General features: G+C 42.9%; 2 protein-coding genes across 2 annotated transcripts; one reads left to right on the forward strand and one right to left on the reverse strand.

Moving 5' to 3' along the window:
* The first annotated feature begins 723 nt into the window (after positions 1–723).
* LOC100846127 (probable polygalacturonase) lies at positions 724–4,895 on the forward strand. The gene is made up of 6 exons (XM_010239159.3): positions 724–1,007; positions 1,428–1,739; positions 2,554–2,674; positions 2,768–2,942; positions 3,035–3,105; positions 3,713–4,895. Exons 1-6 carry the CDS (start codon positions 993–995, stop codon positions 4,381–4,383), a joined length of 1,365 nt encoding a protein of 454 aa, XP_010237461.1. The 5' UTR covers positions 724–992; the 3' UTR covers positions 4,384–4,895.
* A 3,330-nt stretch (positions 4,896–8,225) lies between these two features.
* Positions 8,226–10,719, reverse strand: LOC100834843 (MADS-box transcription factor 7-like). The gene is made up of 10 exons (NM_001301384.1): positions 10,535–10,719; positions 10,090–10,149; positions 9,989–10,007; positions 9,827–9,891; positions 9,704–9,719; positions 9,541–9,602; positions 9,170–9,266; positions 8,969–9,019; positions 8,373–8,876; positions 8,226–8,285 (listed from the first exon to the last, which is right to left on the reverse strand). Exons 1-10 carry the CDS (start codon positions 10,717–10,719, stop codon positions 8,226–8,228), a joined length of 1,119 nt encoding a protein of 372 aa, NP_001288313.1.
* Positions 10,720–15,818: the final 5,099 nt, after the last annotated feature.

Consider the following 15,818-nt stretch of genomic DNA (forward strand, 5'->3'; position numbering starts at 1 on the left):
GTGTGTTTAATTAATGAGAAATTACACACTTCTTCCTGCAGTTTGAGTAATAGCAATCACAAAGTGGAAGCTTAGAATAATGCTGGACATACTATTGACATAGCGTAATATTTTTGGGAGAAATTAGCAGTTCAATAACTTGAGGGAATACAAAGTTGCAATGCCCATCTATATTTCATTTTATCTAAACAGATGACATTGTCACAAACTGAACTGTGATGTCTGCCAAGTTAATGAAAGAGAATTAAATTTTTCGACCTGTTTGAAACAAGAAAATTTATGGAAATCCCATTATAGACAATAATTCTCACGGGGTCTTTTAAGACTAATAGTTTCATAACCTTCCTGCCATGCTAGATGATTGTTAAACAACTGCTCCTCTACCTCCAAATGCCAACACAGCACACACATGAACAAGAAAATACACCCAAAATAAAATAAAAAATCCTGCTTCATTTCTTTCTTTCCTTTGAATCATTCCTCTCCTTGCAATTGCCAGCTCATTCCAATTCATAGTCCATATGCTGATCCAGTACATACATACATACACCAAAAAATACTTTTCCTTCATCTCCTTGCAAATCTTAACACCTAACCAATAAGACCTTGAGTGCTGATATATCTTTAATTTGTTTCTTCTTTTATAATAAACAACGATTACAATAATAATAAGTATATATAGCAAGAATAAGAGGAGACACAGAGACTTGACAATAAAAAAACCCAAGGTGTCTTTGCTGCTAGTACCAGCAAAACCTCCCCTCCTCCTCTGCTCTCCCCCCCTGCTGTCCTCGCTGCTGCTGCAGCCGGGACTCCTCAGTCCTCCTCCTCCCATATCCTCCGCCGCCGCCCTCCAGAAATCCCAACGAATTCTACCCGAAAATTACTCCTTTCTTCGCGCCGTCTCTTCGCCTGCCGCCGCCACCGCTGTCCCGTGCCTCTCGCTTCGGATTCCGCTACTTCGTCTCTCGCCGCGGAAGAGGGGAGACTTCATGATGCTGAGGCTAGTAAGTACGTTGTGCCCCGGAATTTTCGCTAATTCGGTCGCCGTGGTGGAATTTTGTTTTGCCATGTCTGTTCGTTGTTGCGCAATTTTTGCAAGCTCTGTTTGGCTTACTGCCCTGCCCCGTGATGGGTGTCTAAGTTCGCTCTTGGATTCTTGTTCTGCTGCTTTATTTTGCGTTGGTTCTTGATTTGGGCCGTCTCCAGTGTGATCCCTGCCCGGCCTGGGATCTCTCCCCGGGGAATGGCGTGTCCTCTTCTTGCTTCCTGATCGCCTCCCGCTGAGATCTTGCTGGCGGAGATGCGTTTTCTCGTGCTTGTTGATGTGTGCCTCGCGAGTATGTTTTGGAGCAGAGTATGGGGCTGTGATCTGATTTAGTGTTGCTTAATGTGTTAAGGAGTGCTAATTTTTCCATGTTCATCAGGTGTTTCTGGCATTGACGCTCGCCGTCGTCCTCGGCTCGGCCCACAGCGGTGGGGGGCGGCAATGGAGGGAGCAGGCGCCGCCGGGGTCGCGGCCGCACAGCGTCACCATCACCGAGTTCGGCGCCGTGGGAAATGGCAGGACCCTTAACACTCTGCCCTTCCAGAACGCCGTCTTCTACGCCCGATCCTTTGCCGACAAGGGCGGGGCGCAGCTGTATGTCCCCAAGGGGCGGTGGCTCACCGGCAGCTTCAATCTCACCAGCCACCTTACCCTGTTTTTGGAGGAAGGCGCCGTCATCATCGGCGCAAAGGTAATGATGGATGGCATTGATTTAGTTAGATTAGAGTTCTTGTTTATTTTTTGCTGAAATTGTTATTGTGGTAGTTACAGAATCTGCTCTGCATTGATTTTAGGAGAGGGGGTGTGTTAGATGAGGGCTTTGGTTGCATGAATCTGAGGATACCTATCCTTTTCAGCTGCATTTGCATTGAATTGTTAGTGATTAGGATGGGCATCACTGATCAGTTCATCTTAGTTTGTTTGAATATGGTTGGTGGATATACCTGATGAAGTAGTGATTTTGACATGTGCAATGTGAGGTCACAGGGTATGGATTCATCCAGAAGGCTGAGTTTTGTTTGATCATTTTCTTTTTTGGTGCTTTGGATGGGAAGAGGAAATCCTAGGCAGATACCCTGATCAGAAGGGTTCAAGTTGGCTGAGGCTTTTAGTTTTTTCCTTCTCCTTTGCCCATAGAGAGGGAGTGTTTGGAAGGTGAAACTTACCTGTTTGGTGCGAGGGGCAGTGGCTACAAAGAGACAATATCCTTTTTGCATTGTTTTGAAGTCAAGCTGCATCCTTAGGTTATGCGTGAACAAAGCATGGGCGTGCTGCTATGCATCTGCCACAGATTACGATTGCTTGTCTGTTATATATAAATTCTTTTCATGCCTTGCGGCTATCTTTTGTTCTTGTACATAATTTGTTAGAAGAAAAAGATCTTTAGTTATTCTCAATTAAAATGCATATCCTTTTTTTTAAAACAATTCTTTGTTCTTCATATGTGAAGATTTTTCCATCTTTTTAGTACTAACGGCATGCATTTATTTTTGCCGTCAATGCAGGAGTCATCACAGTGGCCAATTGTGGAACCTTTGCCATCTTATGGCCAGGGACTAGACCTTCCAGGTCCTAGACATCTCAGCTTAATAAATGGATATAATGTAACCGACGTCGTTATTACTGGTAATCCTTCTGTTACATATACGGGCTGCACTACGTCACACATGTGTTTTTTCAGTTTTGACGAGCTTTATCTGCTTGATCCACTAATTCCAGGGAATAATGGAGTTATCAACGGCCAGGGCTCAATATGGTGGGATTGGCTTCACTCCCATGAGCTGAACCATAGTCGGCCTCATCTCGTGGAATTTCTACATTCTGAAGAAATTGTTATCTCAAACTTGACATTCCTAAACTCACCAGCCTGGAGCATACATCCGGTGTACTGCAGGTGCATTGGAATTGATTAGCTTCATGAGCGAAATGTGATTTGGCCAGTGCTAATTGGGTATGTACTAATTACTGTTTGTTTTTGTTGTCCAGCAAGGTAAAGGTCCATAACGTCACAATTAAGACCTCGTCGGATGCTCCACTCACTGATGGTATAGTTCCAGGTATGGTTCATTCTAGTCTGGATGCATCGTTTTATCTTCACTTACTGTTTGATGATTGATCACATATTTTTTTTCTATTAGGTATGGTTAGGCTCAGTAGTGGGTACTAATTTTAAGATTTCATATCCATATGAGTTTATTTCCATTTGGTACTGTACACCAGCATTAATATCCCAATGATGAGAACTACTCAATCTTTAGGATACCGATGTCATATCCATATGAGTTAATTTCTAATTGGTACTGTGCACTAGCATTAATATACCAATCTTTTTAGGAAACCGGCACATGTTTTTGCTTTCTGCCATTTGTCGTTGCCAGTATGTAACTTAGATACATATGTTGATTTTAATCATTTTTCAAGAAACATGAGTATTCAACTATTCTTAAATCACTTGTATGCACCAGATACTGACATTGGCTTTTCAAATTATAGTTTTAATTAATTTGGTGTTTAACTGTTGTCTTCCTACTCTTTTTGTCTAAATAGGTCCTCATAGCCATGACAAGTATTTTACTCATTTTTGTAACTGCATCATTCTGTCTCCAATCATAGCCACCAGAAGCAAATTTTAGTTCTTTTACTAATAGATGATTCCTTATCCAGATTCGAGTTCAAATGTGGTCATCGAAGACAGCACCATTAGTGTCAGTCATGATGCCATCTCAATCAAAAGCGGCTGGGATAAGTATGGCATTTCTATTGGAAAGCCGGCCTCGGACATTCATATCAGCAGAATGGATCTGCAAGCATCATCCGGAGCTGCACTTGCATTTGGCAGCGAGATGTCTGGTGGGATCTCAGACATTCATGCTGATAATATTCAGATCCATGGTTCCAATAAAGGCATTTCCTTCAAGACCACCCCTGGCCGTGGAGGTTACATAGATGAAGTGGTCATCTCTGACGTAAAAATGGATGATGTCATTGTGGCCATTGAATTCACAGGTAACTGGTCAAGCCACCCTGATGAGGACTTCGATCCATCTCAGCTCCCTGTGATCGGTCAAATCACCCTAAAAGACATGGTGGGGACAAACATCTCAGTTGCTGGAGTTCTATCAGGAATTGATGGCGATCCATTCACTGCTATCTGCCTCTCCAATGTCAATTTCTTGATGGCTGAGTCTGCTCATTCCAGTTCCTGGTCTTGCTCCAATGTTTCCGGATACTCTGAATCCGTCTTCCCTGAGCCTTGCTCGGAACTTCATACACCATCCTCAAACTCTTCAATGTGCTTCTCCCTTGTTAGTTACAGTGCCCTTGCAGTGGCGTGATTGCATATATAGAGTATTCATGTGTTCATCCTTCCTTTTTCTTGTCGTAGTCCTTGTACAATTTCAGAAATATCGAGCCTCCAAATCACCTTCTTTTTCTCAATTCTTTCCCAATAAATGCATCCAAAGAGAATGATATCATACCGCCCCCTTCCGGGGCGTTGCTTGGATCACCAGCTGCATAATGATCATGAGGAAGAATCAAGTGGGGTTGTGGACAGCGAGGTGCTTGCTTGTACAGTTGCATTTCTTGATTCAATCTGTAAGAAGTTTTTTTTCTTTTCGGTAGGGTTTGGGTGCACAACAGTTGCCATTGTCGTTTGGTTATAAGTTATCCCATCAGGATTAAATTATCTCTCTGTATATTCCATCTCCCTGCGAGCATCAATCAATCTAATAAACAGAGTCGCATGTTTATCTTGGAATTTGGCAGCCTGTCTATGTATGTAGTAGAGCCAGAGGTCTCTCCCTGGTATAAATAAGTTTGCTGTCAAGCGAGTTGTTAAGCTGCTGATGCTGATTGCTCCTTTGTCCTCTCCTTTGAAACATTATTACTGGCTTGTCCTCCTCTTTGCCATGCTGTACTCCAATGGGGTCATGTTAGGTTGCCAATTGTGCAATCCCCAACAGCCACCTGCTGCTGAACAGCTGATACATACATGTTCTGGTGTTGATGTAGAGCTGGTCATGCTGGCCTTTTCTTGTACACTTTTTGGAGGAATCTCTTGATGTCAAAAAAGGTTGTTGGGGATTTATTATATTCTGTATGGCGGCAAGAGGTGTTCTATATAGTCCTCACCAAAAGTCATTAGGCCTTAACAAAAAATATTTATATTCTACAAAAGTAGCATAAGATTCCACTAGGGCTATATTGAAGTACATCCTTACTCTTGATTAAGTCCTTATTTGGCCGGTCAATATATTACTTTAGCCTTTACCTATTTTATAATGAGGAAGATACTCTTGATCAAAGCCTTGTTTTGTTCAAATGTCCTATTCCAACCAACTAACAGGCATAAATGTATACTCTCGATTTCTGATTCGATAGCCTGATCTTCTGAATGTTGCAATTCAGTTACTGAATGGCAAGTGACAATTCTGTGAACATATCTCTGCCAGTATTTACCCAAAATACGTTGAAATAAAAGTGTCTTGTACAAGGTTGTTGTCATGATTTGACAAATAGATGTGCCAAAAATGCTTCTGAATTTCCATTCATCAGACAGACATAAACCGAATCTTTCCATCTCAATCAAATCCAGTTCCCAACTCAACTACCTTGTTCTGACATGATTGCCATGCCAAGCAGAGACAGCAACCAATACCTGCCTCCCATCCCCATGCCCAATCTTATAATACTTGTCTTTGCCTGATAGGTTAAGCTTAACCGTCAAGCTTTTCGGGCTAGCTTACTGACAACATCATAAATCAACCGATACTTGCTGAATAAACAATACAGTGTATTTAAACCGAGATAAGCGTATTGGATGTCATTTCTTATACTATGTTGGGTTTCTTCTAGAACCTTGTTCCGCCGGTATTTTCTTATGGCAGGACGTCCATTGTGCTACCACACATAGAAGAACCATCTGACGAAGTAGGCCCCAGCTGTGTGTGTGGGAGAGAGGGGGAGAGATGTTGGCTTTAGGCCTGAGATGACGAGCGTTTACCAGCCACGATTTGATCTGCACTGTTAAAACAGGGAAAAACATACACGCGCGCGCGTACAGCTTTGGCCAAATTTTTTTTTTTTGTTGCCTCTCAACTTATCAAAAATACATAAATAGTCTCTCATTTTTCTTCTGTGTGCTTTTAGATTCTAACGGTCCCTCATTCCTACTGAAGTGGTATTAGTGCTGACATGGTATGCTTTGGCGTAGGACTTGCCACGTTGCCGGGTAAGGTGGCATCTGATTGACTAAACAATTGGAGGCATGTCATCTACTCAGTTGTGGGCAGAACATCAGCCTCAGTTATGAGCTCAACAGCAACGACCAATTGTCGGTTCGACCACAGCCAGGGGTGGATACAGGGCCGGGGCTGTCGGGGCTATAGCACCGGTCCAGTCCATCATATCTAGGTATATTTACATGGCTTGTTTGAAAGATTGAGACTAAAAAATGATAAATATGTTTAATCAGCCCTCTCCACACAATATGTATTGGATTAGATTCCCTTTAACCCAATTTCTAGATCCGCCACTGACCACATCGATCGGGATGGCGGCTGCGACTCAACGGCAACGACTACTGGAGCAGTCAATTAGTAGGTACTTTATTCAAAGCGTGTCATGGATCTCCTCTGTTGCGGTGCCACACCCATCGTCGAAGCTATCGTTGCTGGTGCCGCTACCCATGCCCCTGCCGAATTTCTCTGTTCTTTGCGGAAAGAAATCACGACAGGGGCTAAAATAGAAACTTCACCTTGACGGACAAGCAGCAAGTCCCAGGCCAAAACCATGACATGTCAGCATTATACCACTTTGCAGGGGAGGAATCTTAATAAAACTCGGTCACAACCTAGAGGTGATCTCTTCCATGATTGCTCCAAATCCTTCAGAGTGTTTAGGTTCCCAAAAATAAACTAACCAACAAAAAAATAACACAAAATGTAATTACTTGTGTCCATAGAAAAAACAAGAGAGGGACGAACTTTTCACGTTCTTCGTGTTCCATGAAAAGAAACATGGCATAGATGATATTTGTTTCCACATTTTTTGTGTTCTACAAAGACCTAGAGTTTGCTAGAGTCCAGGTAAGATGATTTTATATAAGAGTGTTTATTATAAAGGGTTCGATAGTTTAGGATTCAAGTAGCACCAAACACAATCGTTCAAGTTTCAAAATTGTTTCTAAAAAAACTCAAAGTAACCGGAAAACATTAACTAGTTAGTAAAATTTTAAAAACTAATAAGTTTTATTACAAAATTCAGAAAAATAAAATTATCATATGACAATTAACAAAAGGACCTAAAAATCATAAAATCGTAGTTACGGCAATAAAACTTAAAAATGTTAAACTCAGCTCTAGTTTTAAAATACTAGAACAATAGGAACAACAATCTAGAAATATTCATAAATTATTTGTAAATTAATATCTTATTTTAATGATAATAAATGATTTAACATGTATCATGTAATGCAAAGAGAAAAATATATTATAATCTTTTAAAATGGTGACACACACGCAACACACATGAGAAATACAAAAAAAAACACATGTCTACGGTGGAAGGGCAAACGATGACCAGTGGCTATAGCCGAAAAGAGCCAGCATGATGATCGGTGAAGGTAACCGACGGGAAATCAAGCGGCGTTTACGTAACGGATGTGAATAACAAAGATGACCGTCGTGTTTTTGTTATCTCCGCCAATATTTGAATTGCAGTTCGATGTGATCTCCATAGTCATCCAACACTTCACATATCATATACAAATTTTGTTTTGAGTCTGGGTAATCTTCAACCAATTATGTATTAACATAACTGTGCACAATGATACATCTTTTATGCCTGTTAGGCACAAAACTTTTCATGCCGAATCCATATTATAGTTTACATTAGAATTAATAATCAATTCATCATATTGTACAAGTTGAATTGGCTATGGTCAGTATATAATTTACACTGACAATTCAATCCCTCTATACATCATATTTCTTTTCCTACAAAAATATGTTTGGTGATAAGTAAGCCGATTCAAGAAATTTCTTTTCTTTTGTAATCAGCGATGATAGTGCACCTTTCATTGTTGATTCCATCGCTAAGAGATGATCAAATCATCAACATTTGATGGCGAGAATACAGCAACGTTGGAGTAGTAGTTGAATGTTGTTGTTGCTAATTAAAGTTGTTGTTGTATGGAGCCGACGGTCAGAGATTCAGTCATGTTCTGAACAATAAGCTGAAACCAACAAAGATCAAGGTGTAATAAGTTTTGACAAAAACATAATCATTTCATACTACTACACATCATTGTCCAAAAGCTCACTTGGGCAGATGCTGGTTGCTGCTGGTGGTCGTACATGGTGACGCCGCATGTCGCCGAGGCCCAGTTTTGGAAACTGGCCTCGTCCCCGGGCCTCGGCAAGTGGTTGTAGTGGCCGCCAAAGTCCATTGCAGCAGAAGCATTGTCAACGTGCAGCTCCATGTCCGGTCTGAAAAGCCTATCATTGAGCAAGCTCGTATGGTCAAATGAAGACTGGTAGGGGAATTGCCCCGTCAGGTGCAACGATGTCAGGCAATCGGCCGCCTGCTGGCTGAACTCCGGCTGGTGTTGCGCCGCCACCGCTGCCTGCTGCTGGTGCTGGTGTTGCTCTCCCCCGGTTTCTGTGGACTGCTTGCTCATGCTGAAGTAGCCTGGGTACCTTTGCAAGCCGGCTTCGTCAGGTAGCATCATGGTTTGCTGCCCATCACTGTTGCTGCTGCTGTGGAACCACGACGAAGAGTTCGGGTCACCGGGTATCCCCAGAGGCAGTTGCATGTCATTCTGGAACTGAAATAAAATGGCAATGGGCAAAAATGTGATAAGATACTAATCTGAACCTGAAATTAAGATGTTCTGAAGTTTAAGCTCAATCTTGCTACCTGAGCAGCAGCACACTGTAGGCCCATTAGATGCTGCTTTGCAAAGTTTTCCTAAACATATCCAAACATTGCATTATGAGATTAGATTCTTAGTTCAATTACATGATTTTACTATGGGTTATACTTTGGAGGCTAAACATCATGCTAATTGCATATTAAGATGGAGCAGAGTTAATTAGAAAGGTTTAGGGACATCTCTACCTTATGAATGCCGATGCGATTAAGAGATTCTTTGAGAGACTGCTCCATCGCTCTTATGTGGTCAATATTCTCAACCTTCTCAGGTTCGCTCCAATAACTGATGAAACAGTATGCCACACCGATTACATCCTCACTTTTCTTTGTGAAGGGCTACAATTAACTCTACCATGAATGCAAAATATGTGTAAAGAAGGCCCCTTATGAAGATCATGTGCCATGAAAACAATACTATAGACAGCACTGAATGAGAAGATTTCAGCAGATATGCTCTTATTTTAGACAAGCAACAAATATTCCTCTACTTATTACATTGAATCAATAATGCAGCCAAATAGTGGTGCTGATTAAGTGAATTGATGCTAATTAAATACCTGAGACGCTTTTGAACATCTGCCATTTGACATTGCAAAGCGCCAAGATGGCTCGCTAATTCCTGTAAAATAATTGAAACAATGAGCCTCAGGTACCAAAGAACAGAAAGAAGAAATTCCATGAGCTGTTCATCGTTCTAGCTGTGCATATGTCGAAATGTACCTCGACCGTCTGACCCCTGCAATAGATCAAAATAAGTGTAGAGTGATAATCTTTCTTTACAACAATGCAGTTCTGCTACTATGTATCTCTCCTGATAGACCATATAAATAGTAGCAGAATTACCCGGAGCCTAAGAAGTCTTGAATATTGACATCATGGTCCAGTTTTTTGAAAGTCTTCTTTAGGGCCTTTTGAGAACAAAAACAGTCTGGTCAGCTCATCTAAAACTTACTTCGCTAAGCAAAAATGTCTTGATAAATAAATTTAGTAGTTGAGACAACATACTTCTAAGCTCTCCAGCTTCCTGCAGTTCATAGAAAGGAAAATTTCCAGTTTATTTATCAATTAAGAATATAAACAGAAAAAGGATACAGCCCAAGTACTACCTTTTAGCCCTTTCCTGAGGAGTTTGTTGTGCATATTTTGCTATGACTTCCTCCAAGTTGCTGCAAATGGAACGATATACAGTTCTGATTAACCTCAGGCATTTTAAATATCATTAGTATTAGTATCGGATATGTGAAAACATGTCTAAACTACCATTGCAGAAATAAGCTAATAATTCAAATGGCAAACTTTGTTAAATTGAACAGGGCCCGATTGAGAACTTGGTATCTATAAGGTTTAAATTCAAACGGGAGAAATGCACCGAAAGCGAAATCGACCGATTAGAATAACAATTAAGTAAAAGCATGATGATGTTGATAAAGCACCTACATATTATGTTCTAGAAAAATAAAATAAAGAACAGAGGTATGGATTTGTTGGTCTGAAAATTAACCGAAAGCACAATTGAGATGGATATATATATTAAAAAATAATCAATTTTACCTTCTGTCGCCGACGCATATGGTGGGCCTCCCGCTGGGGGAGAACATGAGGAGGATGAGGTCGATGTCGCAGAGTATGGAGAGCTCCTTGGCCTTCTTCAGGATCCCCGACCGCCGCTTCGAGTAGGTCACGTGCCGCCCGCTGATGTTCTCCAGCTTCTTGATCTTCAGCTTCACCCTCCCCATCGATCCTCCTGCTAGAGCACAGAATCCTCCTCCTCCTCCTCTTTGTCTCCTCGTCCGTCCTCAGAGATCACCAGTTATACGATGCAATCCGGACGGGGAATCAATGTCCCTATGATTGAGAACACGGCGTTCAAATCTTGCATGCATGGGGGAGTCAAGGACGGCGGCCGGATTAATCGCAACAAAAAAGAATCCCCCTCCTTGTTCTCCTCCTCCTGCTGCTGCTCAATTAATCGATCGATTGATCGAATCAGAACCAGGAGACGCCGGGGATCCGGGGATAATTAATAAAAATCTTTATGGCCAAACAGAAACAGAAACAGAAACAGGGGAATTGGTCGATCCCCAGGAGCTGGGGGCGAGAGAGAGGGAGAGGGGAAGGGGGGGTATGATCGGGCCAAGAACCGGCGCAGTTCTTGGGTGGATCGGGCGGGAGAGAGAGAAGGGGGCGAGGAGAGAAAGAAGGAGGGAGAGAGTGGTGTGTGTGGAGAAGAAGGGCAGAGAGAGAAAAGCGCGGGATGGAGGTCAGGGTCCAAACGAACCAACCGGCCGGCGCGAGAAGAAGGGCCCAGGCGGTTGGAAATGTTTTTTTTTACACGCTCGTTTTGTTTTCCCTTCTCTCGCGTTTTTGTTTTGTGAAGCAATTGGTCATTGTATCTCGATTGAAACTTAGATCAGATTGTGTGAAAACCCAATGAAACTGCTCAATTTGCGTCGCGATCTCGGTGTATTATTGTGCCGGATAAATATTTGGAGTAGTAAAGACGCGTCCATGAGTAATTAATAGTATTAGATCGAGCGATAATATTAGTTACAATAAGCAGGTAATCTGATTTACTTACTGCAGATTGCCACATGTGTGTTTTTTCGGAAAAGGGGAATGTCGAGTCCTTTGAATCGATTGATACCATTTTTATTACAATGAAGAGAGAGAGAGGAGGGATGAAGAAGAAGAAGCGAACTGCATCGGCCGGTGACACCTGAATCGGTGACATAGCGTGTGGATCAGCATCTATCGCTGATCAAAGTGGACGGCCCGGATGCGGCACATATACACTTTCGCCCAGTGTCATTTTTAGACACTACACAAACCAATTGTCGTTGTCGATTGTCCCAATTAAACAATCCACATGCCAATCTTTTGTTTTTAAATTTGTTCATGTATTTACTTGGCTAGATAGTGTACGTTTTAAATTGTGTATTGAGTTGTACTATTTAACCCAAACTTATGTACTCATAATATGGCAATATGCCAAATGTTATTATTTTTGGATAATTTTTAATTATTATTTTATTTTACTTTATTTCGTATTAAATAGCTCTAGAAAAGTGTCAAATAATTTTTTTACAAACAAATGGTGATTTTAATTCACATTACTCATCACTAATGCTAAATGAAGGCATATAAAAAATTCTAACTCAAAAAGTGGCCAATTTGTTACAAAACTATGTTAGGTCTTCAAATTTTGTGTTAAACAATAAGTTTGGGTACGTATTGATTTGTCATATTTTTTGAAGTTCATGCAGATTTGGTATTCTGCTGTTTCGTCACCAGACATTTGGAGAAATGTTAAGATACGAACGACGCAGTTAGAGAAGTTGGATTTAAAGGTTTTTGATGTAATTTTGGTTTATCTGAAATATTTATTGTCGTTTTTATTTTTTTGATCAATTGTACTCGGTTTGCTAAATAAACAAAGCCAAATAGTCATGCTAAAAATAAAATAAAAAACTGTGTTTTCCGGTAGGAATGAAGTATAAACCTAGAATCAGGTAATGTGCGTATCCTAACTAGATTGGCATACAACTATTTATCTCATTCTAAACGAAAAATGGTGATTTAAAAAGTTCACGCTCGGTTCCAGCCTTCCAGGTAACTTAATTGAAACTCATTCCCTGCTGCTCGTGGTCCATATAAATTGGATAAACCCCATAAAACCCTAACTCTAACAGAAAAAAAGAAAGAAAAAGAGCTAGATCCCAATCCATGGGCGCGCAACCCAGAAGCACTGGTCGATGGACAACCCATGCGCGTTACAAAGCACTGAAGCTGAACGGGTCGATGGCCCAGGGCGATTTCTTCAGGCGCAGGGACTCGTCGGCCCAGAAGGACAACCCAAATCCCAGGCCCACAAGCCGTCGTTTACCCAAGTGATTTCAGAACCCGGCCCAGATCCAAGTAGAGGCAGATCAGAACTTGGGCCAGGAATACTTGCTGCTTTAGCTATTCCCAGACAGATTCTACCATACCAGACAGGCCCAGGATTGCTGTTCGCAGCTCGCCTGCATAAATCGAAGGCGCCAAGCCCCGCTCAAAAAATAAATAAATCGAAGGCGCCAAGCCAATCAGCAACAACGCTTGGCGAGATCCCCATCCAGAGCTTAGCTTTAGCTTAGGGTTCCAAATCGATCCGCTTTGTAACACAGGATCCTCCACTGTCAATTTCGAGGAGGAGAAATCTCAAAGGCTATACGCTCCGAACAGACTCAAACATAGAAGGTTCTGCTGTCATATTTATAGTAAATTTCACATACTCACAGGTTTTAGACTTTCTTATCACTGAGCCACCATTTTTGCTAATTTGTCCACAGAACCACATGTTGCGCTTTTAATTATCTCACATCACCCAAAATAACGATTCAAGCCATTTTGACAGTCATTCTTACGTGTGGATCTGCTTGTCAGGTCCCGTCTTTTTCATTGGACCCTGTATTTTGCTTTTTTTTCCTCATCGCCTCGTCTTCTTCTACAGATAGCAGCAACAACAGGGCGGGAGGCGCAGGCGACAATGCGGGCCGGCGACGCGGGCAGGTGATAGATAAAAAGGGCCACCGGATCAATCGAAACAGCAATGTGCACAAGTAATCGAACAAAAAGGACCATAAAGCGTGGTTTGTAAAATTTAGTCTTAAAACTAGAATCCATATACAAATAAACTAATGTCTCGAAAGTAAATTTCGAGAACAATTTCTCCCTCAAAAAATAGTTAGAACGGTAATACCAAAAAAAATTGATCTTGTCACAAAAACCGAACAGCTCTACGTACGTACGTGCACCTCCGATGCCTAGAAGCTTGCTAGAGTATCTAGGAGTATCTGGACTCATATGTGCAGGGGCATAAACCCTCTCCGATCTTGGCCTTGCACACAAGCACCGGCTGAGACGGTGGACAGACCATCGAATGACACGGTGGTTCGTCATGGGTCATCGTCGCGTCGAACACCGCCTCGCCGCGCTCCAGCTCCGCCGCCAGCTGCTCCCGGAGGAATGGCGGCACGCCCACGTCGACGGCCCACGCCGTGACGTTGAGCTCCTGCGACGGCCCGTCGGCGCAGATCTCGGGCACCAGGGAGCCCGCTCGATCGGCCAGCAGCGCGCCACCGTAGGACACGGCGAGTTTGTTGTGCGGCCCGCCGATGCACGAGTGACAGCTGCAGTCGTCACGCTTGGTGATCCGGAAGGCGAGCTTGAACACCGGCGTGAGCGTCGTCGCCGTCGTTGTCGGGTGCCGGATGAGGTCGGTGGCGTTGTCGAGCCCGTCGGTGCCGGTGATGGTGACCGATAACTCGGGCTCGAAGCAAGGCGGGATGGAGCAGATTAAGTAGACGATGGTGCCGAGGATGGTGAGCGCGGCGAGAGCGCCCGCGATGTGCTGGGCGCGGCGGCCGGTGCATCGGTGGTTGGAGCGCGCCAGCAGCGGGAGCCGCTCCGTGGCGCCCATGATTTTTGATTGATAATTGATTGGTTTATAGATCCTCTTCATGGATCTCTACGTATATATAGAAGGTGGCTAATCGCCTGTCCTAACCGGACACGAGAGAGCAAAAACGAAAAAGACTCCAATTTCGGACAGTAACCAACTCCAACTCAGAAAGAAATTCTAATCTTGTTACTTACGAAAACCTAACTGCTGTGGGCCTTGGATGCCTAGGTAGCAAGATCTCGTATTCGCGCCGCCCGGCCCATTATCGGTCACCACCACATCAAAACACCGCCTCGCCTCTCTCCAGCTCCCGTAAAATCCACGGCAACGCCACGTCGACGGCCCATACCGTGGCGTTGGGCCGGCCCGGCTCGTCGTCCCATTGGCGCCGATGCACGCTTTGACGCAGTAGTCGGCTCGCTTCTTCCAGGCCTTGCTACTAATACGTAGTTTGATTTAGTTTCCTGATCTCTCAATCGACCGATCAGAATATACTCTCCATGAAAAGAGATTCAGAACGTGAGCAGGAACGAGACGGAGAAACCCTAGCCGCAGGAGAAAATCTCGTTTCTATCTTTGTCGGTTTCCCTCGCCTCCGATAGCCTATTGGCCATCAGGAGATGAGGGAAACCACGGAACAACATCTGGCATCGTTTTAGTATCTTCTTTGTAAGGTTTTTTTGTGTCCTTGGCGGCGGCGACGACATGCGGATTAATGGTCTCCCAGCTCCATCTCCGTTCTAGCGTGGCTATCGTGGTCTACTTCATGGAGTTTTGGGATCTCACGGCTCGTAATTTCGTGATTTTGGTCATCTTCCTCATCGGTTTGATGATGATTTAATGGTTCAACAACCTGTCTTGCGAGATGTGTGCCCCTGGCCATCACGCGTTCAACGATATTAAGTTCTCACCCGTTGGGATGGGCAGCTCATGCGGCTTAGTAAAACCTACAAGATTAGTCCAGCTTATGCAGGTTTGGTCTTCTACTGTTTTGTAACCAAAGATTTGGAGAAATATCAAGATGCGATTGGCGCAGCTAGATAATTTGGCTTTAAAGATTTTTTATGTGACCTTCGGTTTATCCGAAATCTTTGTTATCGTTTTAGTTTTTTCGATCAGTCCTAATACGCTTGTTGAATAAATAAGGCCAGATCGTTGTTTAAAAAATAAATACTCTCCATGCGTATGCGTGCATTGAAACGTGCTGAGACCACACCGAAAGTCGATCCATGGATATCTGTTCCCCGTTTAAACGAAGAGATAAGTGTTTTTTTAACAGATGCTAGTTGCGTCCCTTTTGTCGGTTCAGATAAGTAAGATATGGTTTGTGCTTTTAACGTTCGGAACGATCGATGAAAAAAGAAGAGCGTCCAAATAATAATCCAAAGCATCTAA

Source organism: Brachypodium distachyon, chromosome 4, assembly GCF_000005505.3.
Source record: "Brachypodium distachyon strain Bd21 chromosome 4, Brachypodium_distachyon_v3.0, whole genome shotgun sequence".
NCBI lineage: Eukaryota > Viridiplantae > Streptophyta > Magnoliopsida > Poales > Poaceae > Brachypodium > Brachypodium distachyon.

Coding starts and splice junctions, on each gene's coding strand:
- LOC100846127 (XM_010239159.3), top strand. Junction 1,740..2,553: donor CCGTCATCATCGGCGCAAAG/GTAATGATGGAT, acceptor CCGTCAATGCAG/GAGTCATCACAGTGGCCAAT. Junction 2,675..2,767: donor AACCGACGTCGTTATTACTG/GTAATCCTTCTG, acceptor CACTAATTCCAG/GGAATAATGGAGTTATCAAC.
- LOC100834843 (NM_001301384.1), bottom strand. CDS start 10,719: ATGGGGAGGGTGAAGCTGAAGATCAAGAAGCTGGAGAACATCAGCGGG. Junction 9,267..9,540: donor GATGTTCAAAAGCGTCTCAG/GTATTTAATTAG, acceptor CTGTTTCATCAG/TTATTGGAGCGAACCTGAGA. Junction 9,020..9,169: donor ATCGCATCGGCATTCATAAG/GTAGAGATGTCC, acceptor GGATATGTTTAG/GAAAACTTTGCAAAGCAGCA.